Source organism: Helicoverpa armigera, chromosome 10 (genome assembly GCF_030705265.1).
Source record: "Helicoverpa armigera isolate CAAS_96S chromosome 10, ASM3070526v1, whole genome shotgun sequence".
Classification (NCBI taxonomy): Eukaryota; Metazoa; Arthropoda; class Insecta; order Lepidoptera; family Noctuidae; genus Helicoverpa; species Helicoverpa armigera.
The window spans coordinates 7,632,475-7,657,864 of record NC_087129.1 but is presented as its reverse complement, the minus strand read 5'-3'; the positions used below and the strand labels follow the sequence as shown (position 1 = coordinate 7,657,864).

At 34.8% G+C, this 25,390-nt stretch overlaps 3 protein-coding genes and 1 non-coding gene across 4 annotated transcripts; 1 reads left to right on the top strand and 3 right to left on the bottom strand.

Annotated features, from left to right (window-relative positions):
- Positions 1–1,531: 1,531 nt before the first annotated feature.
- On the bottom strand, positions 1,532–2,529 carry LOC110372361 (S-phase kinase-associated protein 1). The gene is given in 3 exon segments (XM_021328993.3): positions 1,532–1,997; positions 1,999–2,276; positions 2,417–2,529. Coding segments are annotated over 2 exon segments (486 nt in total). The 5' UTR covers positions 2,417–2,529; the 3' UTR covers positions 1,532–1,789.
- Positions 2,530–4,623: 2,094 nt separating this feature from the next.
- LOC110372275 (histone-lysine N-methyltransferase KMT5B) lies at positions 4,624–8,671 on the top strand. Its single transcript, XM_021328875.3, is given in 8 exon segments — positions 4,624–4,655; positions 4,657–4,942; positions 5,281–5,384; positions 5,386–5,609; positions 5,612–5,662; positions 5,665–5,755; positions 5,757–7,009; positions 7,012–8,671. Coding segments are annotated over 8 exon segments (2,076 nt in total). The 5' UTR covers positions 4,624–4,626; the 3' UTR covers positions 7,050–8,671.
- A 175-nt stretch (positions 8,672–8,846) lies between these two features.
- On the bottom strand, positions 8,847–10,141 carry LOC110372277 (RING-box protein 1A). Its single transcript, XM_021328877.3, has 5 exons — positions 9,969–10,141; positions 9,860–9,887; positions 9,648–9,769; positions 9,487–9,572; positions 8,847–8,977 (listed from the first exon to the last, which is right to left on the bottom strand). The coding sequence occupies exons 1-5, from the start codon at positions 10,059–10,061 to the stop codon at positions 8,965–8,967; spliced, it is 342 nt and encodes a 113-aa protein (XP_021184552.1). The 5' UTR covers positions 10,062–10,141; the 3' UTR covers positions 8,847–8,964.
- A 2,959-nt stretch (positions 10,142–13,100) lies between these two features.
- On the bottom strand, positions 13,101–24,533 carry LOC110372383 (proton channel OtopLc). Its single transcript, XR_010276891.1, has 11 exons — positions 24,377–24,533; positions 23,226–23,333; positions 17,688–17,801; positions 17,081–17,198; positions 16,576–16,663; positions 16,102–16,310; positions 14,663–15,105; positions 14,221–14,433; positions 13,908–14,129; positions 13,626–13,821; positions 13,101–13,355 (listed from the first exon to the last, which is right to left on the bottom strand). It is a non-coding gene; the product is annotated as a proton channel OtopLc (transcript).
- Between the last annotated feature and the right edge of the window lie 857 nt (positions 24,534–25,390).

Below are 25,390 nucleotides of genomic sequence, written 5' to 3'. Positions count from 1 at the left end.
GTGCGTAGTTCCGATATTTGTGTAGCTCGGCTACAAGCGAGTGTGCGAGTGAGGCGGGCGATTACTCGCATCACTCGCTCGTTAGATACGCACTGTAGAGAAATGACCACTGGTTGCTCTCTCGGCGTGAGTTCTAAACGCTTGGCGAGTGTCGCCGAGCGAGTGTTATCTTTCATAGCTTTTGTCGCTCAGCGACAAACTAGTGAAGCGAGTGCTCGCCGGCAGTGTGAACAGTCAGCGATCAACTATTTGTATATGCATCTCTTTTATTCACACGGAAAGTATATCTATTGTACGTTTCTTGAGCGAGAAAATAGCCGATAGTTAGTCGTTTTCTCGTCTCTGGTGGGACAACTGCCTAACAGGGCCCCGATTCTCCTAAGTTAATAATGTCAAAATCGAATAGAAATCGAATCGCAATATGATCGTAATAGCAGTTTTAACCATATCGGGCATTCTGCTACAAATAAAAGACCAATCGTATTCGATTATCATTTGATTGGTGTGCGATTGGTCTGCTATTTTGATGATTTTGGTCTATACGGTAGTTTGCTGTACAATCATTTTGCAATCGTAAATCATTTACAGACAAAATTATTCATTATTGAATGACAGAAAAGGATAAAAACGTTTATTTCAAAGAAAAAATAGCGGAATGCCACGTACGCTTCAATCGTAATCGAGTCGGGATTGGATCTCAGTCGAATCGAGTCGAACGTCAATCGAATGGCGCTTAAGTAAAATTAGGAGAATCGGGCCCCAGTTTAATCGTCCCACTGCTACGCACAGGCAGGCCTCACACAGAGGGTTATTCCCGCTCGGTAACACCCTTTCGTGAACACTGTGGACGATCGGGAAAAAAAAGTTTCGTTCGTTCACATCTCAGTTTGGTCTATATAGACCAAAATCACCAAATTGCAGACCAATCGAATGTCGGTGGAATACGATTGGTCTTATATTAGTAGCAGAATGCCCGATATGGTTAAAACTGCTATTGCGATTCGATGTCTATTTAATTTTGACATTATTTACTTAGGAGAATCGGGCGCCTGCTACTAATGTAAGACCAATCGTATTCCAACGACATTTGATTGGTCTGCTAATTTGGTCTATACGGTAGTTTTCTCTACAATCATATTGCAATCGTAAATCATTTGCAGACAAAATGTTTAGTTATTGAATGACAGAAAAGGATAAAAACGTTTATTTCAAAGAAATAATAGCGGAATGCCACATTCGGTTCAATCGTAATTGAGTCGGGATTGGATCTCAGTCAGATGTGAATCGTATGTCGCCTAAGTAAAATTAGGAGAATCCGGCCCCTGGGTGCGATTCTAGGCCAGGGGCAGCCTAATATTTTTTTATTGATGATTTAAAACTGCCTCATATGCCATGGTTTGGACAGCCTTGGTTCAGCTGTTTGATTGAATGGCTAATTTAAAACCAATTGGCCGCAACATATTTTTATCACACACACAAAGCAGCAATAATATTTTTAGGAGGATAATTATTTAAATAAATTGAAATTACAGAGGATTGCAAGAAGTTTATTCTATTATACAAATAGCATGTTGCTGTAGGTGACACAAGACTTTCTAAAAATTAGGTAATTATGTGTTATGCATATGGGTTATTTAATAAATTTTAATATTAGTCCCTTTTTATTAAGATATTAACTTATACCCTTCATAAACACAAGACAAAAATTAAATAGCGATAAACTTACAATAATTACAACATATTTTAGATACCAATTAGATCTAACCAGTTAAATAATAATACTAATGCTTCAAGTTACTTCGCACCATTCATTCTCCTTACGAACTTGGTCTTCTTCGGCTGCAGTAAAGTCATTTTTAATATTGAATGTCTTGCGAATTTCTTCTGGAGTCTTACCCTTAATCATATTGGCTACAGTTTTGCAAGTGACGTCCAGTAAACCTTTTATGTCTAAATAGTTGGCAGCTAAAATTAGTTCAAATAGAGTGCCCTGATCAACTTTTAAAGTCTGCATCCCATGAAGAGATATCATCTGTACGTTTTTCTTTATTTTCGTCGTCTTCTGGCAATGGAGGGTCATCTTTGTGATACGTAGCCCATTGAATCACTTTCTTAAGAATGGCAGAATTCACGTTGGGCAATGGAACTACCTCCTCTTCATCATCTTCCATTCCTAAATCTTCCAACATTGTCTTGATTGTAACTGAGCATTTTGCAATCTCTACATCAACAGTAAAGATTTCGCTGTCCGAAGACTGTAGTTTTATGTTAGGCATCTGAAACAAGACCAAAATGAAAAAAATAAACACAAGGTAGCCAAAAATGGGACGCCATTTTACAATGTTCCCAGGTATTTTATAAATAGTGTCTCAACGGATTTCAAACAATGTGATTCAGGAATTAATAAGCGTCATACCTTGGAACTTAATATAGAACACAAATGCAAGAATACACTGGACAATCAATTTATTATGCGAGGATCACAAGATTTATCCAAAACTGAAAAATACAAAGGACAGGTTGAACCAGGTTGAACGAATGCTATCTCATTCAATTTACGTCATTTGATTTGACTGACATTTGCTAGAGTAGTAGACAACAAAGGGTAGAGTGTAGCTAACATTATCGCCTAATACCGACATGGTAATGCCATGTAAAAAAAAAGCGAGAAATGGTCATTGCATTTTATATGCAAATTAGAAGCATCTTACAACTTTTTGTAGACAAGTATTTGCGATTTACTGAAATTGTTTATATTAATTAATGTATGACTATGGATTAATGAATTTATTTTGATTGGGATAATATGTAATTGAATAACACTCCATAAGTATATTACAAGATATTTATTTCATACTATAGATACAATGTTCGTTTCAAATATATTTTTACGCTGGTCAGGCTGGAAACATATCAGATTGATCTAACGAATCAACCCTTTCATTGGTGGTCTTATCTGAAACATTATGTTGAAAATACTATCTACAAATATACAAGTTTGGATATAATTATAGTGTGTACATAAACAAACAATATTAGCTTACTACTGAAAAAAAAAAAAACTACAAATCGAGCTTACAAATCGAGGAACGGGTTTCGATAATTTTAAAGAACTAAGTAGAGTCTGGCCAACGAAAGCTGTCCACGAAAAAAGGCGGCAATTTTAAAAAATCAAGAGCTGACAACCCCGGCTATACGCTGCTTAAACGGAGTTGATACTTATGATTATTCTAAACTAATAAGCGATATTTATATGTGTTTCATATCAGAACATTACGACTGTAATAACATTATTAAAAAATGCCATAGCATAGCCAGGATATGGCATTTTTTAACTTCTGCATGCATTGAAGTCCAAAGGGATGAATTAAAAAATGAGTTATTACAAAACGTTTATTTGATAGATTTTTTTCTAAGTACTGTGTTTCACTCGCAAAAATTTCATTATTTTTGAGAGTTTTCAATTTCTTTACTGTTTCCGCAATTGTAAGTTTTGTTTCCTCGTAGTCGTTGTCCTCATTAATTTTATCTGAAAAGTATAATACACCGTGAAAACTATTGCGTTTTCTTGTAAATAAGTCAAAAGTATCAAGATGTTTCAATGGAAATTCAAAAAACTAACCTAAAAGTAAAATGACTGAATCCAGTCGTCGTATTTTCTCTGCAAATTTCTGATTCAAATCACTTTGTACGTCTTTATATTTGTCAATCATAGTAAATAGAAGCTTTCTCGTCGAACTTTTGATTGTTTTCAGCATTATTTTATACAAAACCAATGAAAATAAGATGAAATAAAACAACAAACTGACTTTATCAAGAAACGTCAATGGGACAATTTTGACAATTCTAAAATATTGCCATATTAAAAGTTTAGAAATTAATTCGTGGTCAGCTTTCGTTGGCCAGACTCTAGAATTAAAATTAATAGAGATGTACCCAAAATTATAATTCTAGTCGATTTGTTCCGAAATAATATGTCCAAAGTATTTATCATCATCGAATCGACTGTCGTATTCGCTCCGCATTTGTATGAGTGTACAACACTACTAACTAATGAATGGAGTGCACGAAAACATGGTTGTTTTTCAGCTTTCCTTGGAGATTAATTTGAATATGATCAGTTTGCTTTAGTTTTGATTCCTGTTAAATAATTATGAAGTAATTTATTAGAATTTAAAATTAAACACTTAGTTATGTATGATATATGTAAATAACCTAGCGGTTAGCGTCTGAAAGTGCTTCTAGATAGTGAAGTTGTTATTTAAAATAATCATGAATTTTACCTACGTTCAATGATTTAAGTAAGTGATAATAATAGCTTAGTAGTTGTTCTGCATCATTAACTATTCGTTTATTATTTAAGTAATTCCAAAGAATAAAAAACAGTGTCAACATTTTGACGTGTCGGGTTTTGGTTTTCGTGTTCGGCCGCCATGTTTGTCCTTTTATAATTTAGAAATTGAGAGATTGTATGGGTAATAACATAATACTTACATCTGCCGATGAGAATGCTAGTGTTACAATTGAAGTTATATGTTTTAAAACAATTTAGATTCCTACCGTTTTCCTTGACATGAAAAAATTGTTTCTACAGCTTTCGCGTCCTTTGTTATTCAGGTATTCAGAATGGTTGTTGGATCAGCGACGTACCCAGGAAGTGCTTCACAAGATGCAACCAATGGGAATGACTCCCCGTGAGCTGTCAGAGTACGATGATTTGGCTACAGCACTTATAGTGGATCCATACCTTGGCATCAATACACACAAAATGAATATTCGATATAGACCACTAAAAACAAATAAAGAAGAGCTGAAAACTATTATTAAGGAATTTATCCAAACACAGGATTACAACAAAGCATACACAAGACTGGCAAATGGTGAATGGATGCCAAGACATTTTAGTAAAAATAAACACCAGCAGAGCAAACTAAGAGAACATGTTAGTATATTATTTAAGCATCCTTCTTAATCATGAAATGCTTAGTTATTGTTGTGATTACTTGTGATATAAATATACTGACCTCTTTGTGACATAAAGTATAACATCCATTAGCTACAAACATTTACTGATACTGCCTCTTGTGACAGTATGTAAAGCTATAAAGTCCATGGTTTTTGTGTTTCTATCTACAAACTCTATCACACATTACAATACACATTCCCTGAGTTGTTTGTTATATATTCTCTACTTATAAACCCTTTACAATCAAACATAATTGATGATTTCATTGTTGCTTTAGAGTTTCATATTTTAATAAGTTAATTTTCTTATTTCAGATTTATCGATATTTGCGAGTGTTTGATAAAAAAGCAGGGTTTGTTATTGAACCTTGTTATAGGTATTCTTTGGAAGGTCGAGTAGGAGCCAAGATTTCAACAACCAAAAATTTTTAAACATGAGAGGATAGATTTTCTTGTTGGCTGTATTGCTGAAATGACTGAAGAAGAGGAGAAGCAATTACTTCATCCAGGAAAGAATGATTTCTCTGTGATGTACAGCTGCAGGAAAAATTGTGCCCAGTTATGGCTTGGTCCTGCAGCATACATTAATCATGACTGTAGACCTACTTGTACATTTGAAGCGACTGATCGTGGCAAGGCTTTTGTGCTGTGTTGAGAGATATTGAAGTTGGAGAAGAGATTACTTGTTTCTATGGAGAGGATTTTTTGGAAATGGTAACTGTTACTGTGAGTGTGAGACTTGTGAAAGACGAGGTAAAGGTGCATTTTCTGTACAAAATGCACACACTGAAGCAAGCAACTAGATACAGATTTAGAGAAACAGATAATAGAATAAATAGAACAAAAGCTAAACAGTCACAAAAAAATGTGAATGGCAAAAACCCTGACAAGTCTCGAATATCTAGTAGGCAAAATTCCGACATTGTTTCGCCCTTAAGCATGAAGGAAATGAAACAAAAAGGATTAACGAAATATGATGCTGAAATGTTAATAGCACAAGGGTGTATCGCAGATGTTATTGATGGCACAGTTAGTAAAGAGGCACAGGGCAGTAGAGAATCATCAGCCTCCAGTCGTGGTGAAAGATTACGACGGCGGACAGACAGCAATAGAGCAACAAATGGCATGACGCTGGCGTCCGCGGCTAACGTCAAACGCCGAGCACCACCATCACGCTGCTGCAGCACCACTAGCTCACGGAGTAGTCGCGACTCTCATACAGGCATAGTTTTAAGAAGTCACAAACGCTTACTTGATACCTGCTCACAGTCTACTTGTCCTAAACCTAAAAGTACTACAAAGGGTACAGAGGTTAAAATTGATAGAAACCTTACCACACCAAAAGAGGAAACAGAGTTGAACGTATTAGAAGCAAACAAAATTAATATTAAAACTGAACCTACAACTGAAAGTCAAAAAGAGAATATTGATTCTATTGAAATGACAAACACACACTTAGAAAAAACGGACAATGATTGTGATACAAAAGAATCTCTATTACAAAGAACAGAATTGAATATTACTAATACAGTAGAAAAGGTTGAAACTTCCAAGATTAATTCCAATGTACAAGAACAAATGGTTGAAAACAAAAGTGTTAGTGACAATGCTTGTGTGAAAAGTGAGATATATGATTTTAGAGAAAATGTAAACCCAAGTGAATGTAAGGATAACAAAACCAACAAAATTCCAAAAATAGAAGTTACAAATAGAACTGAGGAGCCTAGTAAAAAAGAAACAGATTCAGGACCACCATGGTTGGCAGATAATTCTAATAAAAGTAGTGAATGCCCATGTACCCCTCCACGGCGAGGATTGAAACTAACATTGAGGGTGAAAAGAAGCCCTGTTGTAGAGGAAGTCATGGATTGTGGTACTACAACAGAGGCAACCGAGTATGAAGTATTACGATTAGAGGGCGTTGACCCCGAGACAGCGCGACGTTTGAAGAAGCGACGCAGGTCTAAGGAACGCCACCGCAAGCACAGCCCCATCCGTCCTCTGCCTCCAATGAAACGCTTAAGATTAATATTTGGCAATGAGAGTCGACTATCGATTTGCCAACTGCTATTTCAGCAGACTGACAGCCGCAACTACCTTATGGTTATTTTTCCACCGTTATTATTCAATTATTAGTTTAATTGACACTGATTAGGATTATTTTAACTAGTATTTATTTTGGTGACGTGAAGTTCTGACATTTGAGTAATGTGTGATATGCATCAGATTTTAATTTGATGATTCCATAAAATATTTATTAAAACAGAAATTAGAACGTTTTATTGATTTCATTAGTGCAAATTCAGTGCATGATAACCCATTTTGTCAGGTATTTTCACGATCGTCAAATAAGTTGGTCTAACTAAACTTAGTGTCTGTTATAAACTAATGTTAATGTGTTGATATAATAATTATGTAAAAAACCTTGTATTTTGTTTATGGCCAGATACGACTTATTTGAAGAGGGTGAAATAAGTCCTAGTGGATAACTGCCATTTGGTAAGAAAAAAATTTAAAGAGTTCTTTTTGTAATTGGGTATGATTCTTACCATTTTAATTTATATATTGACATTGTTGACTTGCTGCAGGTAGATCTCATTGCATTGTATAATTTATTTGTTCTTGTATCAATGTCTTAATGAAATGTGTATATTGAATATGGTATGGATATTTTGATGAGCATAGTGAAATAAATTCTCTATTTAAAGAGTAATAATTATTATTAGTAATATGTAGTCATAAATCATCAATTTGAACAAGGGTGTAGTCTTGAGACAAGTTTCAATCATTTCCAAAGTTAGTAAGTCAGGAGATTGTTTAGGTATATGAAAACAGTTGTATCCAGAAAAAAATTGGAATGAATTAAATTGAGCTGAATTTTTAAGATGATTCTGAATATAATTTGGTTCTGAAATTTTCACAGAAACATGTGAATATTGTTAATATGTACAGTTTCATGTTGATTTTTAATGTAGTTATGGGAATGAAGTATAGCCTCGACAAGTATTATGCTTGTAAAAAGCTGTTCAGCAGTTAAATGTAGGGACATAGTTTGTATATAACAGTAACATAATTAAAATGTTGAAGTATTTGAAATACATTAAAATTGCGACAACTTTAGAGTGTGGGTACGATACAACTTTACGAAGTTACAGATGAGCAGGAACTGAATAAGATCATGAATAAAAACAAAATATGAATTATAAAACTATCAAATATTTATTTTGTCAGGTCTAGTTGTGTAAACATGTCAGACTGAATAACTATTTCAATTCAAACCATGATATGTAAGTAATGATATGTAAATTGTGCTTATGCTACAAGATTCATTGTTTTAGATCCCATCATCATCAGGCTGAATAGTAGTAGTATTTCTTTAAATCTCAACAAGACCAGACACTGTCATATGTACCTACCTCTAAGAGTGGTCATTCTTACAAATTGTAGAATAATTTGTGTACTTTAGTTAACAAGTATTGGCTGTTTAGAAAATTGATGCACACACCTTAACCATGTGGCTGGTTCAGTAACTGCAGTTGTTTGTGAATTGCTGGTTTTATTGCTAGCTATTGTGATATTCCTCATTGGAATAGTGTATGTAAGAAATCTGTAATTTAGACAAAAGCAAGTTGCATATTGTTGACAAATATGAAATATTTTTCATTTCATTAAATATCACAATAAATTGCCTCAAGTTTCTTTCTAATATTTTGTTTCAATTTCTAGCATAAGTCTATTTGAAGTAAATAATCCATCATCCATCTCCCTAAAAAATAAATATTTCATGGAAGACAGGATTCTATTTTTATGGGTTTTTTATTTTCATTACAAGAGATCCATAATCACAATTTACAAATATTCGCGTAATTAATAACGAAAAATTTAGTACTTTGAGTTTGTTTATTATCAACTTAATGCAATATTGACATTGGTATGCCCATTCTCAGTATATTTGCTGTAACTCCTTATGGTGTGGGGAATGGGTAACGGCTTTTTACTTTAGTGTCCATACCTGAAACAAGAACATCATTTAGAACACAGCACAAAGGCATTGACAGTAATCATTATTGCAGGGTTTCGTCGTTTTTCATAAGGGCACGTCTAGACAGGCTACATTTTTGTGGCCGACAACATAGCAAGCAATTGGAGACATGGCTCAGCTACTGGTTGGTTGGATGTCAGTGTCCATAAAATATTTTGTAATGGTCAGGCCTTTTTGCCATCTAGACACACCTAATTGAATGGTGTTATGTGGACGTGTAGATTTTGTTTAAGCTCATAATATTATTTCTCTTGCTGAGTAAAGAACATATTTTAAAGAGGCTGTTTTCTCCCATACCAGATTGGGACATAATTGCCCTGAACATATTATAAAGTAGGACTTTTTTAATTGTTGCACATTTATTTCTGGATCTGCTGGTTTTTGGAAAAAACTTTTAGTTCGATAGACCATATATGAAGGTAGGCTGGCACTGGCATATAAGATATGCTAAGGTATGAATAAGCAAAACTTGGACTTACTTCTGGAATTCCCATTCTCTGTTGTCGAGAGGGCACACCTGCCTTGTTTTGAGCCAGCGTGAGATGCAGTGGAAGTGAAAAGCATGCTGGAATTAAAAATACAAACATTAACAAAACCAAGTGGAAATCAAGGAATTTTGATTTTAAAAGACAATCCTTACATTACAAACACCCCAAGCAACTGTGCACTCTTCACTAGTAGCTGATGCCTGATTAGCTTGACATTCTATGCAGAGATCCATTATATGGTTGCGGCAAATCGCACAGTTGTCGACCACAATATCTATAACAAAAATACAGTATTGAGTATCTTTTATATCTTATTGGATTTAAACAATCGATCAGTGGTTCAATCTATTAAAATAGTTCTTACCCCAAGCCCATAAAGCGACAGCATTCCACTGAAATGTAAATAAAATCGATTAGAAACAATCAACAAAGAAAATGCAACGTACAGTTATGATGAGTTAGCGTAAATGTACCTTTTTGACCTCAAACCTCTTTTTATCACCTTTACCACTACTGGAGGAAGCCATTTCGACTTCCTCTTCATCTACATCCATTACAGAAGCCATATTTTTTAGAAATACCTTATTTTTCAAATCTAAAATGAGGAAATTATTGTACACAAATTTGACAGGTATGTATGTATGACCAGGGGTGACAATCTTAATAGTGGCAAACGAGAAAACGTATCATTATAGGTCTGCAAAATGAAGAGAGACAGTAAATACATTGAGGTCCTTACATGGAAGTGTCATTTTAATTTGGTAGTATTATAATGTAAGATATTAAAGAAACTGAAATATAGATGGCGTTATTTGTAATGACGATGATGCGATTGCGTAGTAGTTATGCTTAGGTGTAAGAGGGCGCTATCACATCTTTTATTGGTTCTACTTTACCCTATCTTTTTTCAGCTAAAAAAAAAAATAATAAAAATTTTGAGTTGCATATTGAAGCAATTACTAAAATTTAATGTTTATTATCAATTAGCCAGAAATAAAAATTCAAGAATTTATTTTCTACTGGCAACATTAAATCCATTTTCTACATGCAACATTATGCAAAATTGTCAATCAAACAAATTTGGCTGCCGGTTTGCGCTGAAGTGCTTTTCGGTGTCTTGTTTGTTTTTCCAGATTTTATCCCTATTAGTGCTTTATCCACCTAAGTCCGTTAAGTTGAGCCTCTGCTCCTTCGGCCGTGTCGATTTTGTGCTTGAGGTGATCGAAATCTTGTGAATTTTGTGCTTGAGATAGGACTCGTTGACCCGTTTTGTGATAATTAATATTTATCATGTCTAATAGAAAGTGTTGTGTTCCCGGATGTACAAATGGCTTAGGTAAGCATTTATCAACATCCTTAAAACAAATAGTCGTCATTTTGTCACGACTCCACTGAATTCTAACTTGTTACCTTTTTTCAGACACTACGGGTATTTACATAAATTCTAATCCAGATAAGGATAGGCAGCTATTTAATACATGGGTCTTTCATATTGGTGGTGACATTTTGCAACTTGAAAATAACCATATTTTCAAATACCGCCGCGTCTGTAATGATCATTTCGAACCAAAATATTGGTGCCGGAATAACCGACTTGCCAAAGGAGCTGTACCTACAAAACATGCCAGGTTAGTTTTAGTAAAATACCCAAATTAAGGTACCTGTTTACCTTAAAGAGTACCTAAGTCTCAAATTTCTAGAGTTGATGTTAGAAAGAAATAAACAGTCATGTTATTTGAGTTTAAAGTAAACTTTCCAAATCACAAAATGAAAGCTGCAGTAAGTCTAAAACATCTGAATAGAGATTTCTTTGAGCCACAATTTCTGTATGTACGAGTATGTCATACAAGAGTTTCTATATTACATTTCAAAATTTACTATATTTATAATTCATTATTTTATCGTTGTTTACAGGATTATCTTGCTCGAAATTCAGCATTGAAAAAAGAGCACTAAGACCTCTTCAGATTTCAGGACCGTCTACATCAAAAGGTATAGAAGTCAAATTCATAAAGAAAAATTAATAGACTTTTTAATCAATATATCCTGCAGATTCTTTATTTACAATTACTGTAAAGATATTAATAAAATATTAATAAATAGGAGAGAGTGTGATGATGATACTGATTCCTATAAGCTAAAAGCTAAAAAATTATACATGAAATGTTTTAAAAGAAAAAATAAATTATATTAAAGGTTATCAGTGTTTTATTTATTGAAAACATCTTATAAATATTAAACAAAGAAACAAAATCTACCTAGACCCAGTAACCACTGCTTTATGTAGCTATATGTATATATATTGACAAATAGTTTCTTAAACCTGCGTTCAGAAGGCGCCACTTGTCTTACTTAGTTTGGTAGTCGAGTTGGACCTCTATTTCATAATATAAAAAGTACTCTGTGATGTATGACAGACCGTTCGACCGAGGTTATGTGTTGCCATATTTTTAGAGGTGGAATGGAAAATAGGAATGTGTTTGGGTATTTGGCTTTCTAGTATGCAACCTGTTTTCTGTAAAAAAATTATTATCTTTCTTATTTTACCATTTTCCGTGGGCAAAGTCGAAACCCGCGTATTTCTTTTATTTTCTATTCGTAGGCTGCCCGCCCACGTTCTGAAATCGGTGACTGATTCTTTTAGGAGAAAGAAAATTGGTCATACAGATTTAACTGTCCTTCAAAGTCTGACGAAACACGAAAGATAGATAATGACTACAACAGTCCTGTCTTTATAAATAAGTACAACGTAAATGACAGTCTTGTGCTTGATTGCCGGGATTGCGGGTCGGACTGTCATCCTACCAGGCTATGGGAATGGGAGGATAGGCAGGGAGCTTTTGTGCAAATAAACGTGCAATGTAATCTCTTCAAAAAAGAATAGTAGCCATGGCCGACAATCGGCCTGGACATCATAACTCTAAGAAAAGTTATGATATGATCTAACTTTGTGGAAAGAAATGCTGTATCTTTTCTTGTAGAAACCATTCCCAAAGTGGTCTCCGCAAAATTAAGATTTTCAGAATTTAACAAATATTACTTCTCTAGAAGCCTGAATTTATGAGGGTTTCGAAAATGGCGTCCACGAGGTGGCAGCACCGAGTCGTCAGGTCCAGATAACTGTCAAAGTGCTTATCTTTACTATGAATAGTGAACGATTTTAGTGTTTTTTTTTATTTTATAATTAAAGCACTGCATTATTGTTTTACTATTGAGGTTGAGTAAATAAAAAAAAACTAAATCATATTGTGTTAACAAATTTTTCAACAAGCTTTTCCTTAGTACCAGTGACTTTTGCACCCTCTCTTAGCTCAATTTTAGTTCGGAAACCTTATTCTGACCGTAGTCCATAATAAAATCAATAACACTTCCAATATAACAGAATTTCAATAAACAATAAGTTCGGCACCTACAATTCCATACTATTTGACAGCTGTTTGGACCTGACGCATACGAAGCGCCGCCTGGCGGCAGAAAAAATATCGAAAACCCTCATTGCCTAAGCACGACGAACTCGTGTGTCGGAAGAGAAACTTCATAGCTAAAATTTCTCGAATTGGGCCGCCATCCATATCATTAGGCGAAAGGTATGCAGCAATAAACAATTCAATACAAAAACTTCGTTTTATATATTTCAGTCATCTTTTCTTTGTAAAGTATTATTTATTCTAACATTAAGCACTGTGATGGTTTTTTAATTCTAACTCATCTGGATCAATATTGTTGGCTTCTCTCGTTCGTTTGTAAGAGTTTTTCCAGATTTCATAGAAACACACGGTTGCTTGAAATCGGTAGCACACAAGGATCGGCACTGACACGTGTGTTATCAGAGTCCATGCCCAAACTCCATAGAATTCCATCTGTCGACAAAACAAAAAAATAAGTAGGTATATTTACTTATGTAGGTACCTGTATTTCTTTTCATTGTTCATTTTCATTTCATTTCAAAGGCTCCGAAACAATTGAACCGATTTGATTTGAGAAAATTATTTAATGAATATAAGTCCCCCGCATTACATGAGCTAACTAAGACTGTTAGAATTTTCAAATCGGACTCAAACAAATTCTTTAGCTTTATAATATCAACAAGTGGACTTAGTTTATTTTTAAAACTCACAATCCTGTCATACCTGAGGGATGAAATTCTGCTCTTGAATTTTAACTCTGTTGATAAGCCACAGAGCGAAGTTCCCCACTAGAAGGAATGTAACTAGTTGCCGACCCGGTCGTTGTCGGCCCGTGCCTGCGCAACGTCTGTACCAAGAGTCCAGCACTAGCAGTGTTTGGCATGAACTTTGAATAACAGCACATAAGGGCGTTATGATCCTGGAACATCGTTCAATAATCTTTGGTTAATGCCGACGGTTTCATTAGATAGATTTCAAAAAAGGTAAGGTCTTTGGTTTAGATACCTGGTTGCTTGTGATTCTCCAGGGTATTGGTGTATTAGAAGCCAGCTCCAATTATTTGAAATAAGTAGTATAGGTATACTCCACATTGAGTAACCAGCAGCAATGAGTGTTCTAAAGGCAATGTTGACACTGCACGCTTGAGTGGCAGTGTCCTCATTCTTTGAATGCAGGCCCCGATCCTAATGTCATTATGAGGAACAAGATTGATTCCCAAACGTTTATCTGTAGGGAAAGAAATCTTTTTTTCTCTGTACGTTTTAAATACGAACTAATTGTTTTTTTTTAAATTAGATTCTAGTAAGAATGTATGTACCTGAAATAAAGCTAAGCTCATGTGTTCTTGTTTTTGAAACAATCCATTGAAGAGCATCAGGCTGACAATAGTTCCAGCCAGGACTGCGACGCCCATAAACAGGCCCTTATGTGCACTTCCACAATCTACAGAGAAATGGTTATTTGACTTGGCTCGGGCACAGCACTGCCGGTCTTTAGCAGTCACCATAGACGCAACTTCCTTCATCGGTTTCTGGAAGTGAAATCTTCAATTAATTCCGTGACCTAATTTATGTTACTACTCTTGTTCCCAGAACCAAACGAACATGTGAGAGCTAGAAGTACTTACCTAAATCAAACACGTAAACTTGATTAAATGTTAAGTACGTAGGTAAGTAAATAGTTATGTTAATAAGATTTGGTAGATTCAAATTCATTGAAATGATTCAGTGTGTATTATTAAGTAAAATCGGAAAACTTACCGATCCTGGAACTGTACAGATATCGTTCCAGATAACGAAAATAATGATGGAGCACAAAAGACTGTATTCCACACCACAAGGCCTTAAATAAGGGTTCACGCTCCTAATGAGAGGAGTGATCATGTCTGACACATTGCAGGTCCAGTTGATATTCTTCGTTGTAAAGTTGAAAACGCTTAATGTAAAATTTGAAAACTGTCTTCAGTGCTAGTGGATGGCTTTTGTTCCGATAAATAAGTTGCATTGTCCACATGATTCGTTATAATTATTTTCGGTGGACCAGTGACGTTGGCATATCTGATAAATGCTGGACGATCGTAGGCCATTGCGATGATATCATCTCTTGTCTCCTGAACGACGACGTTAAGCTCACATATGTTTGTTGCTATAAGATGCATGAGCCCGAATCTATCGAGCACCACCCCTCGCATGGGATCCAATATCTAGAAAAAAGATTTATTTGTAAATTGACATTCGGTATTTTTATCATTATTTTATAATTTTTATCATTAGTCTTTCAAGTAAGTAAGCCTACATAATCAATATTAGGATGTAAGTATTCCTGTGCAAAAGATCCGCTAAATAAGTAATTCTAATTCTAAGTTTTGGAAGAAGATTTCCCGTTAGCTGCCACGATGCGGTTGGGCACCAATTAGCGAGTGATTAGTTTAACGAAGACTGTAAAATAAACTTGAACTGCTGTTGCCGCTGCAGTCCTTAACATATTTTCTGTACTTAGGTAAAAGTTTAAAGCAGATGATAGTGTGCAATATGATGATATGGAATAATATAATATTCATAAAACTGGATCAGCAAATACATTAAATAATTAAATATGATAAGATTATGTAGGTATTGTATTTGTTCTAACATAAAGCATTTATGAACGCATTATAAGTGCATTTTGCTTGATGTTCGAAATCTTGAAGTCGGGAAATAGCGCAAGAAATAAAAATTGTTTGCTTATTAGCGTGAGCAACATTTGAGAAACCACACAATAGAAAACTTCGTGAGGCTAAAGTTAGCAGCTGTTGATCCGACGGGTGGATACTTCCACGGTCAAGGTTATGATGATGTAGATGATTTTATTTCTAGCTGGTCACAGTGAACAGGGCCGTAATTTAATTAATTTAGAGTAGGTTAACTTAATCTAATTTTTAATTTCTAAAAAAGGGGTAAAATGTGACTTAGCAGAAAATGCATTTTCTGCATAATGAACTACTCGTATACCTAGGTACCCACTTTCAGTATAGAGACCACATTTATTTTTTCATGCTTGCCTTATACTTAAATTGCCGTATTGTTGTGTACTTAAAAAGTAGTTATCAAATCATTTCCAGGCAAATTCAGGCTTTTGTAGATGCCTAGTATCGAAAAGCTGACATATAATTTCCTAACAGTAGTATATTGGGGATATGATTCAATGAATACCTACTTACATCAGTATAAGAAAATATGAAGACAGTTTGTGCAACCAAGTACAGTATCCTCAGAGCTGGCTTTATGGCCACGATAGCGAGCTGACAGTCGCCTGACAGGTCAAAGTAGCCAGCGAACTGGAGACAAGAGTAGATGATGGAACCTACTCCGAACCCTGCCACCCCCATGTGAAGGTAGAAACTGCCGTAGCGGGTGCGCTTTACGTTTTCTGTGAACATAAATTATATATGCTTAATTTTTTTTCTATGTATGTTTGTTTGTTATTCTTTCACGCAAAAATTACTCTATTTATGTTGATGAAATTTTATAGTAATATAGCTTATATATCAGAATAATATATAGGCTACTTTTATTTACCTATGTGCGGGAACTAAATGCCTGTTGACGCGGGTAAAGCCGCGGGCGGAAGCTAGTTTAAAAAATATTTCTTTACATAGTTGTTATAGATCTGAAATAAAGTTGATAAGACTTACCATCTTTCTCCCTTTTTGCTATACGAAGATGATAAAAAGTGTATCCCAAGAAGAGCATACTGACTATGTATAAATACATTGTGAATAGCTGAAAAAAGAAATCACAAATCGTTAGTTATGATGAGTCTTTAGTAGTACCTTACAACAGACTTATTCCGTAGGATAAAACTGGTCTCAATGTTTTACATAAGAAATCTATATTTTATAGGTTTCCTTATTTTTGTATGTAACTAAATTAGAATCAGGTTAGGTATGCAACAGTTATGTTTACTGTCATTGCCCCCAGTTCCGAAATATTTTCATAAGTGGATAGCTCGTTGTCTGTCCTGAGGGGTACGTAAACGAAAAAAGTTGCGGGTCACAACTAAGTAGATAGATAGTTCTAATTTACTCCTACGCGAATAGTAGGATAAAACAATAAGTCAAATACCTACAATCTGAAATTAACTGTAAATTAGTCTGGTTTTACAAATATAAGTACATAATGAATACGTCACATACTCACATCAGATGTAACATTAGTATAAACTTCGTTTTGTATGGTGCTCGTTACAGGCAACGCTATTCCTAATACTATTAATAATTTAGCATAAAATGCTGACAGGACCACGGTCATCGATTCACTGGAACAATATGATATATTGTATCAATTAGCTGGTAATAACCTAAAACACGAAGCTAGTCAAAATTAATATGACACTACAAAATTAATGAAAATCGTTGAGGAATATTTAGCGTTGAAACGCCTTTATTGTAGCGTAGGTTATCCGGATTTACGGACTTTACTGAATAGTGTACGAAATTAACTAATTAATATCAAAACTGTTCTAAATTTGACGCTATTTTAGGGATTTGGGAAGCTAATTAAATTAGATAATTAATATTAGTGCATGCCTTTGCTGGTTAGTGCACGGCAAAGTAACTTTCGAAAATTACCAATGACTCTAAAGTGGTTAGTTTACGTCAGTAAATATCATGATTTTTTATTAGTGATGTGTATGGTCAGCATAATTGCTGTATCCTTTTGCTGAGTCATGCACAAACATCATATATTATGAGAACTTTTTTCCCCTTTGGCAAGTGACTATCAGCGCAATGTAAGCAGAACTTACTCGCCGTGTGAGAGCGGTTTCCTCCGCGCGGGTTTGGGAATGCGCTCCATGCTGGAGTGGGAGCTGGCTGGCATCACGACGCTCAGGCGAGGAAGGGAGTGCGGTGGGTGCTCTCTGTAATGACACAAACTATATCGATATACCTAGTTCTTTGGTGGGTACTATTTATTACCCAACTAAACGGTTAACGGTAAACTTTTTAGTTTTGGGAAGGAAATAATTTGATTAGTAGCAGAAGTATTGTGGTGTGTGTTAAATGGGCTATGCAATAATGAAAAAGTTTTTAATAGATCTAGCAGTTCCTGAGATTAGCACCATCAAACAAATAAAGTCTATAATTGTATCTTTAGGACAGTAAATTTCTTTAAGAAAATATTATATGACACGTGCGTCATACGGACAATTTATGAAGATAATGCATAGTTACTAGAGAACCTTTTATACGAAAATCTGAGGATAATCGTTCTTATCCATTGTATCAAAATAAACAAAACAGCTCACTACATAATTACACGGAGCCGCTACAAAATAAATACAAAACAAATTCCTTACATAATAATATTAAAACTGTTGCATAAAGCGGTGTCGATTTAACGTTACACGAAGTTGTTTTGTTCGAGCGCGCGCTTATCTACTAATAGTGGGTTTTAATGAACCTCCTCGCCGCCCTACCTCACCTTTCATCTTCAGGCACCGCGATGAGAGGCTCAGACCTCCGTCGCCAGTCCCTCGATGCATTTTGATTAGATTTCTCTTTATTTTTCGTCATCAAATCCTTTTAACCTCCTTTAAAACGGCTTTGAAGTTATAATTCACGTTTAAAATGGAATATTTCACGGTTTTTGTCTATCGTAGATGTTGTGCGTCGCAGAGCAAATCACGAACTGCTCAGGATGATACAAAACGCAGCGTCATGTCGCAAGCGTGTGTTAGTAATTAGTTTCCTACTGTGACAGGGTTGAACTTGTACGCATGAATTCGGTCTACTTCATTATTTTGTGGAATACATATCTATTTATGCTATTTTCAATGTTAGACTTTTTGTTTGACAATAATTTTCCGATCGGTAAGACAAAACGAAGAAATGACTCATATTTTCAGTAAATTGCTTACTATTACGAAATAATGGTTCGCAGGCCACACTGGGCCACCCTGAGGCCTGAATTTACCAGGGTAGGTTATTCAATTCATTTTAAATGGCACACGCTATGTATTTTGACCTGATTACAAGTAGGTAATATCCCAGCAGTTCCTACAGGTGTCTACACCATGCCGATCAATACATTCAGATGCTACTAACAATCGGCACGGTTCATAACAATGAGTTCTGCTGCATCTATACATTGCACCCTTTGTACGAGGCTCAATCAATGCTCAAACTGAAATAGGGTTACTGGTAAACTGTTATTGTCTTCAGGGAACTGCAGACCGTCGAATACGTCTTTGGGACTGATATTGGAACTGGGCTTAATGGTACGCAAAGAGATAATACCTATATTGTAAAGGAAACCATTCAAATTGGACCCAAAATCCAAATTGAGCGAACGAAAATAGGAAATTCACTACGTCCGGAAAGCTCAAAGGAACATTCTTCATAATTATTGTGGTTTTATTAGTGAAAAGAATAGGGTATAGTAGTTATAGGGTAGTGGCTGTCTAGTCTGTAAATATTATCATTGCTTTATGTGTTTTCCTATTTTCAGTCAGACAAAGTAATCTTTGTATTTCGTGAAAATGACAAGGATGACTTCCTGATCAGAGCATAGCATATTGTTTGTATACTCTGGTCATCTAGTGGCTTCTCATAATGTCATGGTTATCTTTTGTGCGAAATCATTAGTTTAAATTAGGTGTTGTCAACGAGATGTTTCGAGCGTTAATCTATTTTGTCATGCCTGACGTCATCACTGGATACAGTTTAAGCAAACAGATTGATTCATTATCATCCTAGACCTTATGACGTCATTTTACTTGTTAGATTACATACATGCTCTAATATATTAAGGAAGTAAGATTCAGCTTAAACTTATTTTGGTTACGAGTCAGAAACTGATTTAGGTGACGTCATATATTAATTTGTATTCAGTGTTTTAGTTGTACGCATTTTCTACTAGGGTGTCTAATTTTGACTAGAGAAAGACATTTTTATGGGTTTTTGGGCGTGTTTCTCTATAGTGAAACATATGTAGTTCAGTCTGTTGCTATTTAATTTAATATACCTAATATATTATTTATGCTTAAAGAAATGGCAAGATAGATTTGAATCAAAGATGGTTGAAGAATATTTTCACGTACCTATGCGGTGTAAAAGTTGTTATAAGTACAAACGAGTACGAACACTTACATACTATTAGTAAGTTATAAGTAAGACAAACGGTAATTAGCAAGTGTGCTACGTGGCAATAGGCGACACGACTTCTTTGAGATAACTAATAACTGTAGGTAAAGATCGTGACATTAAATAATAGTGATAACTCCCTTTTTTTAAGTTGCAAGGATTTATGAACTTTAAACAATAGATTGAATTGCAGCATCCTTTCTTTAAAGGAAAGTGTTAGGCTGTCAGACAGATGATTATAAATTTTACTGCACGCACAGTAGTGGTCGTATTTGCTAAAATTGATAAAAATTTCACATTTTCAGGTATACCTATTTGTGCTCTAAATATTTTCTTTTATACTGAGTACCACGCAAAAGAAAAGTTTTCAGACCGACAATATAAAGGAATCTTGACTTGAAGACGCAAACAAATATGTAAGTACACGTAAAATATAGACGAGCGAATAAATAAAAATATACTCCGCTAAATATTCATCGGTTAGAGTCGGTAAGATGTTGTCCTCATGGGTAATTAGCGGCGGCGGTGTCACTTTCAGACGTTCCTCCTAACGAGCCGGCCGTATATATGCAGATGCACTGCAAGCTACCCTCGGCTCATCTCTAAGCGATTAATTAGTTCTCCATCTCAAAGGCACCTTACATGACTTTTTTGTTCGCGATCTCTGTTTATGTCGGATTTCAAAGTGTTTTTTATTTACTTAGTAGCCGGTTTTATATTTTTTGTTTTTAAAAATGTCTAAAAGACACCATGTCTGTTTAATTATTATATATGAATTTAACTTTCTTTATGAAGAAATTGTACACAACTTATAAATAAATACATATGGAAAAAAATACCTCTGAAGAAAGAGCCGTCCTAATAACTTCAGGGTGTGTCGTTCATCATCCTCCGAGCCTTTTTCCCAACTATGTTGGGGTCGGCTTCCAGTCTAACTGGATTCAGCTGAGTACCAGTGCTTTACAAGAAGCGACTGCCTATCTGACCTCCTCAACCCAGTTACCCGGGCAACACGATACCCCTTGGTTAGACTGGTGTCAGACTTACTGGCTTCTGACTATACCCGTAACGACTGCCAAGGATGTTCAATGACAGCCGGGACCTACAGTTTAACGTGCCATCCGAAACACAGTCAATGGTGTCTAAGATATACTTAGAAAGTACATACAAACTTAGAAAAGTTGCATTGGTACTTGCCTGACCTGGGATCGAACCCATGCCCTCATACTTGAGGTTGGTCCTTTACCCACTAGGCCACCACGACAGGGTGTGTCGTTCACAATCACAATAAATCCTATCGCATATGCTTTATGATATTCTATGGCGAATTGTAAAAAAAATAACCTAATCCATTCAATGGTTAACCACAGGAGTCATTTTTCGTTTTTATAATTTACAACATCATGTGTAAAGCAGAGATAAAGTTAGGAGTATCGAATGTTTTGATCAGTTGACAGCTGTCAGTTTTCAAGGGAGAATTTCAGTTGTTTGTAATGACTGACTTTACATGGTTTTCTAATTTTTGCACATTTTTATTCGATTTACAATGGAATGCATCATCTCAAACATACTACAACACAACACAATGAATAAAAAGTCATCATATTTCTCCTCCATAAAATAATCACATTTTATTCTCCACGCAATTAAATGGCAACAAGACGTAATAGGTAATTTCAGTATGTTTTGTGCATTTGAAAGTTTAATTATCCACTCAAGCGTTCGAGGTGATAACAGTCACCAAAAAAATTCTTGCCTTAAGCGTTCATGGTGACTACAGTATCCGAACGACATCGTTCAGTTTAAACGTGTACAGCGCTATAGCCAGGTGGTATTAATATAGTTGATTGATACTAGATGGAGCGTTATTAAATTTGTCATCCGTGAGTTGTGATTTTTTCTGTGCAATGGCAACAATAAATTTATAAAAAAATATATTGAACTGACAGTTCGTCGTTTTTGACAAGTGACTTTTTGTGTGTAGCTTTGACAAAATATGGTAAGTTTCTTGTTTTATACCTTATTTAGATTGTTATTTTATATCAAAATAAACGTGAAGAAATTTCCTTTACGAAATATGTATTTTTACGACAATTTCAAAACGTTTACATAGTATAATTTAGTTGGAAAAGTTATACGATCACTACACGATCATCGTTTGATACTTTTCTATTGTTTACAGTGTATTATAAATGGTTATTTTTGTTTAATAAATGCAAAATATACGAGAATCGTTCACTATTAGCACGTTAATGGCCATTTGCAAACGAAATACATTGAGATGGGGTCTAAAATGATGAAAATGTTAAGACGTTATTCATGATTTTAGTGTTGGTGAGCCGACTCCCCTTGGACTGATCTACTTACAACGTAAATAATGGTTTGTTCACACGGAGCGTTTTATGATCAATTAGGAATGTTTTGTGGTTTTGGCTTTGTTTATGTATCTACTTATAGGTGATGGCATGTTTATTTCTTTTCGTTTTCATTATCAAAGAATGAAAAATACTAAAATTACAGTTTTACAGTGTATTTATTTTACTGTAATACCAATAACCGGTTTCTTTTTTTCTATTTAACATAATAAAAAAATATATGTAATAAAATTATATAAAAGTAAACATGTTTGCTCAATAAACATACCGAACAGTAATATGCATGTTGCATTAAAACAACCTCGTCGTGTGAACACGCTATTAGCCGGGCGGCCATCTTGTCACATTTTACGTCGCCCGAGGCCCAGTGACCGCTTGAGAAACACTTAACTTTGTTTATTTTTTCATGACAGAAAACTAATTATTTATATTAAGATATTGGTATCATTTTAAAGAGTATATCCTGTACTAATATAATAAAAAAACATTGTTACCAGTAATCACTATATTTTTCTTATAAAACTCGGAATAAAAAAAAATACGATATTTTTTTTGATATCCTCAACTTTATACTTTATTATCATCCTATAATATTAATTAAAGTAATTTACTTTTAATCAAATTAAATTTGACGTTCTTTTAGCTTTCCGTGAGTATTTTTTATTCGAATCTAGCTATTGTAGTTTTTCAGTAGTAATCGATTTTGTTGAGAGAGTCTCGCTTGGTCGTAAAAAATGAATTGACATTTCATGCGCGGACAGGTGGGCCGAGAATCACCGCGCGGCTTGGACGCTTGAGTGGTTATAACTGCGATTGCATACGAACCTGTTGTGTCGCAGTTTTCGTTCCAACGCGGTGCTCGTCTGCCTCAGAGGATGGTAGTGATGGCTCCCATGCTCGTAACATGATTTTGAATCTCGTCGGTCGTTTGTCCTAAGATCACATAAAAAATGTGGGTATTTATATTTATTCCTGTTGTAATAATATCTGTTAGTAGGTTCTTCTAAGATCTTTAGAGGTAACTCACTAAGTTTGTTTGTTTACAAGAACGCGCTAGACTCAAGAACTACTCGTATGATTGAAAAAGTATGTTAGTGTTAGATAGCCTATTTAAAGAGGAGTACATAAGAGAGTTCATAAGAGAGTACAAAAGATGAGTACATAAGATGCGTACATAAGAGAGTACATAAGAGTGTTCAAAAGAGGTGTAACTAAGAGGAGTATATAGGAGTAGATAAGAGAGTTCATAAGGCTAATTTTTACACCGGACGCGGGTGAAACCGCTGGCAAAAACTTTTATTAAAGATTGCTTTCTTTTAAACTCTGCCGTATACGAAATACTTTCAGAAAATAACCCCAACAGAAACTAGGCTAACCGACTACAGCTTGTCTTAATATAGTCATGTTTATATACACTGCTAAGCCTCATGTAAACATTTGGCTTTTCAAACTGTGGTAAAATTTAGCTATAATGTAAACACGTAAAGCTAGTCTTAGTTTCAGACTTGTGGAGATAATTTCAGTGCGTTTTCTTATCCTCGCCGACGTACGAGTGAAACTGGGTCATTTGTTTCAATACAGCGGAGATCAGGAGTGTATAAATTGTTCTTCAATTGCAGTTGTTTTTTCAGTACCTATTCTATTTTTAGTTGCTTTTTATTTACTACTTATTTAATTTGTTTTGGCAGTTCCCTGAGGTAGTAAGTAGCCTTTGTTCTTTCTCCGCTATCCATAATCCTTACTAATATTAAATTTAAATACAGAAAACATAATTCAGTTCTAGAAAGTTGAAAATTAAATGAATAGAATATGCACTGATATTCTCATTAGGTATTAACGGCCATAAAAAGATATTATTTTTCTACTCAGAAATCCATCACGAAAAACGTATTTGAACTATCTAGAACCATAGTTAAACATTTACCAAATAATGTGAAGCAGAATTAGTTAATATTTATTATTGTATCTTTACATACCATTCTACATCTTCTTGTATGACGTCGTCCATGATAAACCAACAAACGGTTTCTCCCCAACTGAACACAAAGACTAATACTTAGCTAAAACGTTGTTACAATCTGAGATAGCACTTTTATCTTGACACGAAGTTAGGCTTCAGACGCTATGACGATAATTCTTTTCACATGGATTATACGACTATATGTTTTAAAGGTGACTCAAAAAGCACACACTTACTCAATATTTTGGTGAATTTGAATCAGGAAAAATTTAACCTGTGTTGGCAAATTAGCCTAGACTTAAGAAAATACTCTAAGTATTATTCAGTAATGGTTAGTTTTCAGCGAGTTCCCGCGTAAATGATTTTGAGCAACTAAAACAACTCTACCTATCTTTCAACTAACAAACTGTCAAAAATCTTAATTAGTCTTCCATTCAGAATTGTTATTCATTTAGGCAGCTTCTTACTTCAAAGCATGTAGTAAGCATCGAATTTAAATGAAAAAAATCGTAACTATAATTGCAACAATTAAAAATAATTAGGTCATTAGGCTGAGTGTCGATGGTGTCGAGGTAAACAAATTATGTACTGTTGGCTGATATTGGTTTACGACAACGGTCGATTGGCGTTAATTACGTCAGTGCGGGCTTTTAATGTGGCTTCTCTTTATATTAATATAGCTGATCTTCTCGGTTTTGCCCGAGTCCTACGGGAAACAAAATAAAAAAAAATCCCATGTCCTTTCTCAGGCTCTAGACTGTTCATTCAAATCAAGTTCATTTGGACCAAGTTGCATTTTAATTGGTTCTCATATTACTGTAAAAATATTTATTAAAGAATCGTAACTCTTTTTCTTCCTCCTGCCCTGTTCCCAATTTTATTTGGGATCGGCGCAATATGTCATAAAGAATAATTAAGGAATATATTAAAGAATCGTAACTAAATTTTAATAAAGTAATTCTCATGCAAGGACAGTAAGTGAAAGTTCATTCTTCTTTTCGTTATACACAACATTGTCTTAAGATAAAAC

What these genes read in the sequence shown, in the direction of transcription:
- LOC110372277 (XM_021328877.3), bottom strand. Translation starts at nt 10,061, where the DNA reads ATGGCTTCTGTAATGGATGTAGATGAAGAGGAAGTCGAAATGGCTTCC. An exon ending in AGAGGTTTGAGGTCAAAAAG is followed by an intron (nt 9,888 to 9,968) that starts GTACATTTACGC and finishes TTTACATTTCAG; the next exon opens with TGGAATGCTGTCGCTTTATG. An exon ending in TGTCGCTTTATGGGCTTGGG is followed by an intron (nt 9,770 to 9,859) that starts GTAAGAACTATT and finishes TTTTTGTTATAG; the next exon opens with ATATTGTGGTCGACAACTGT.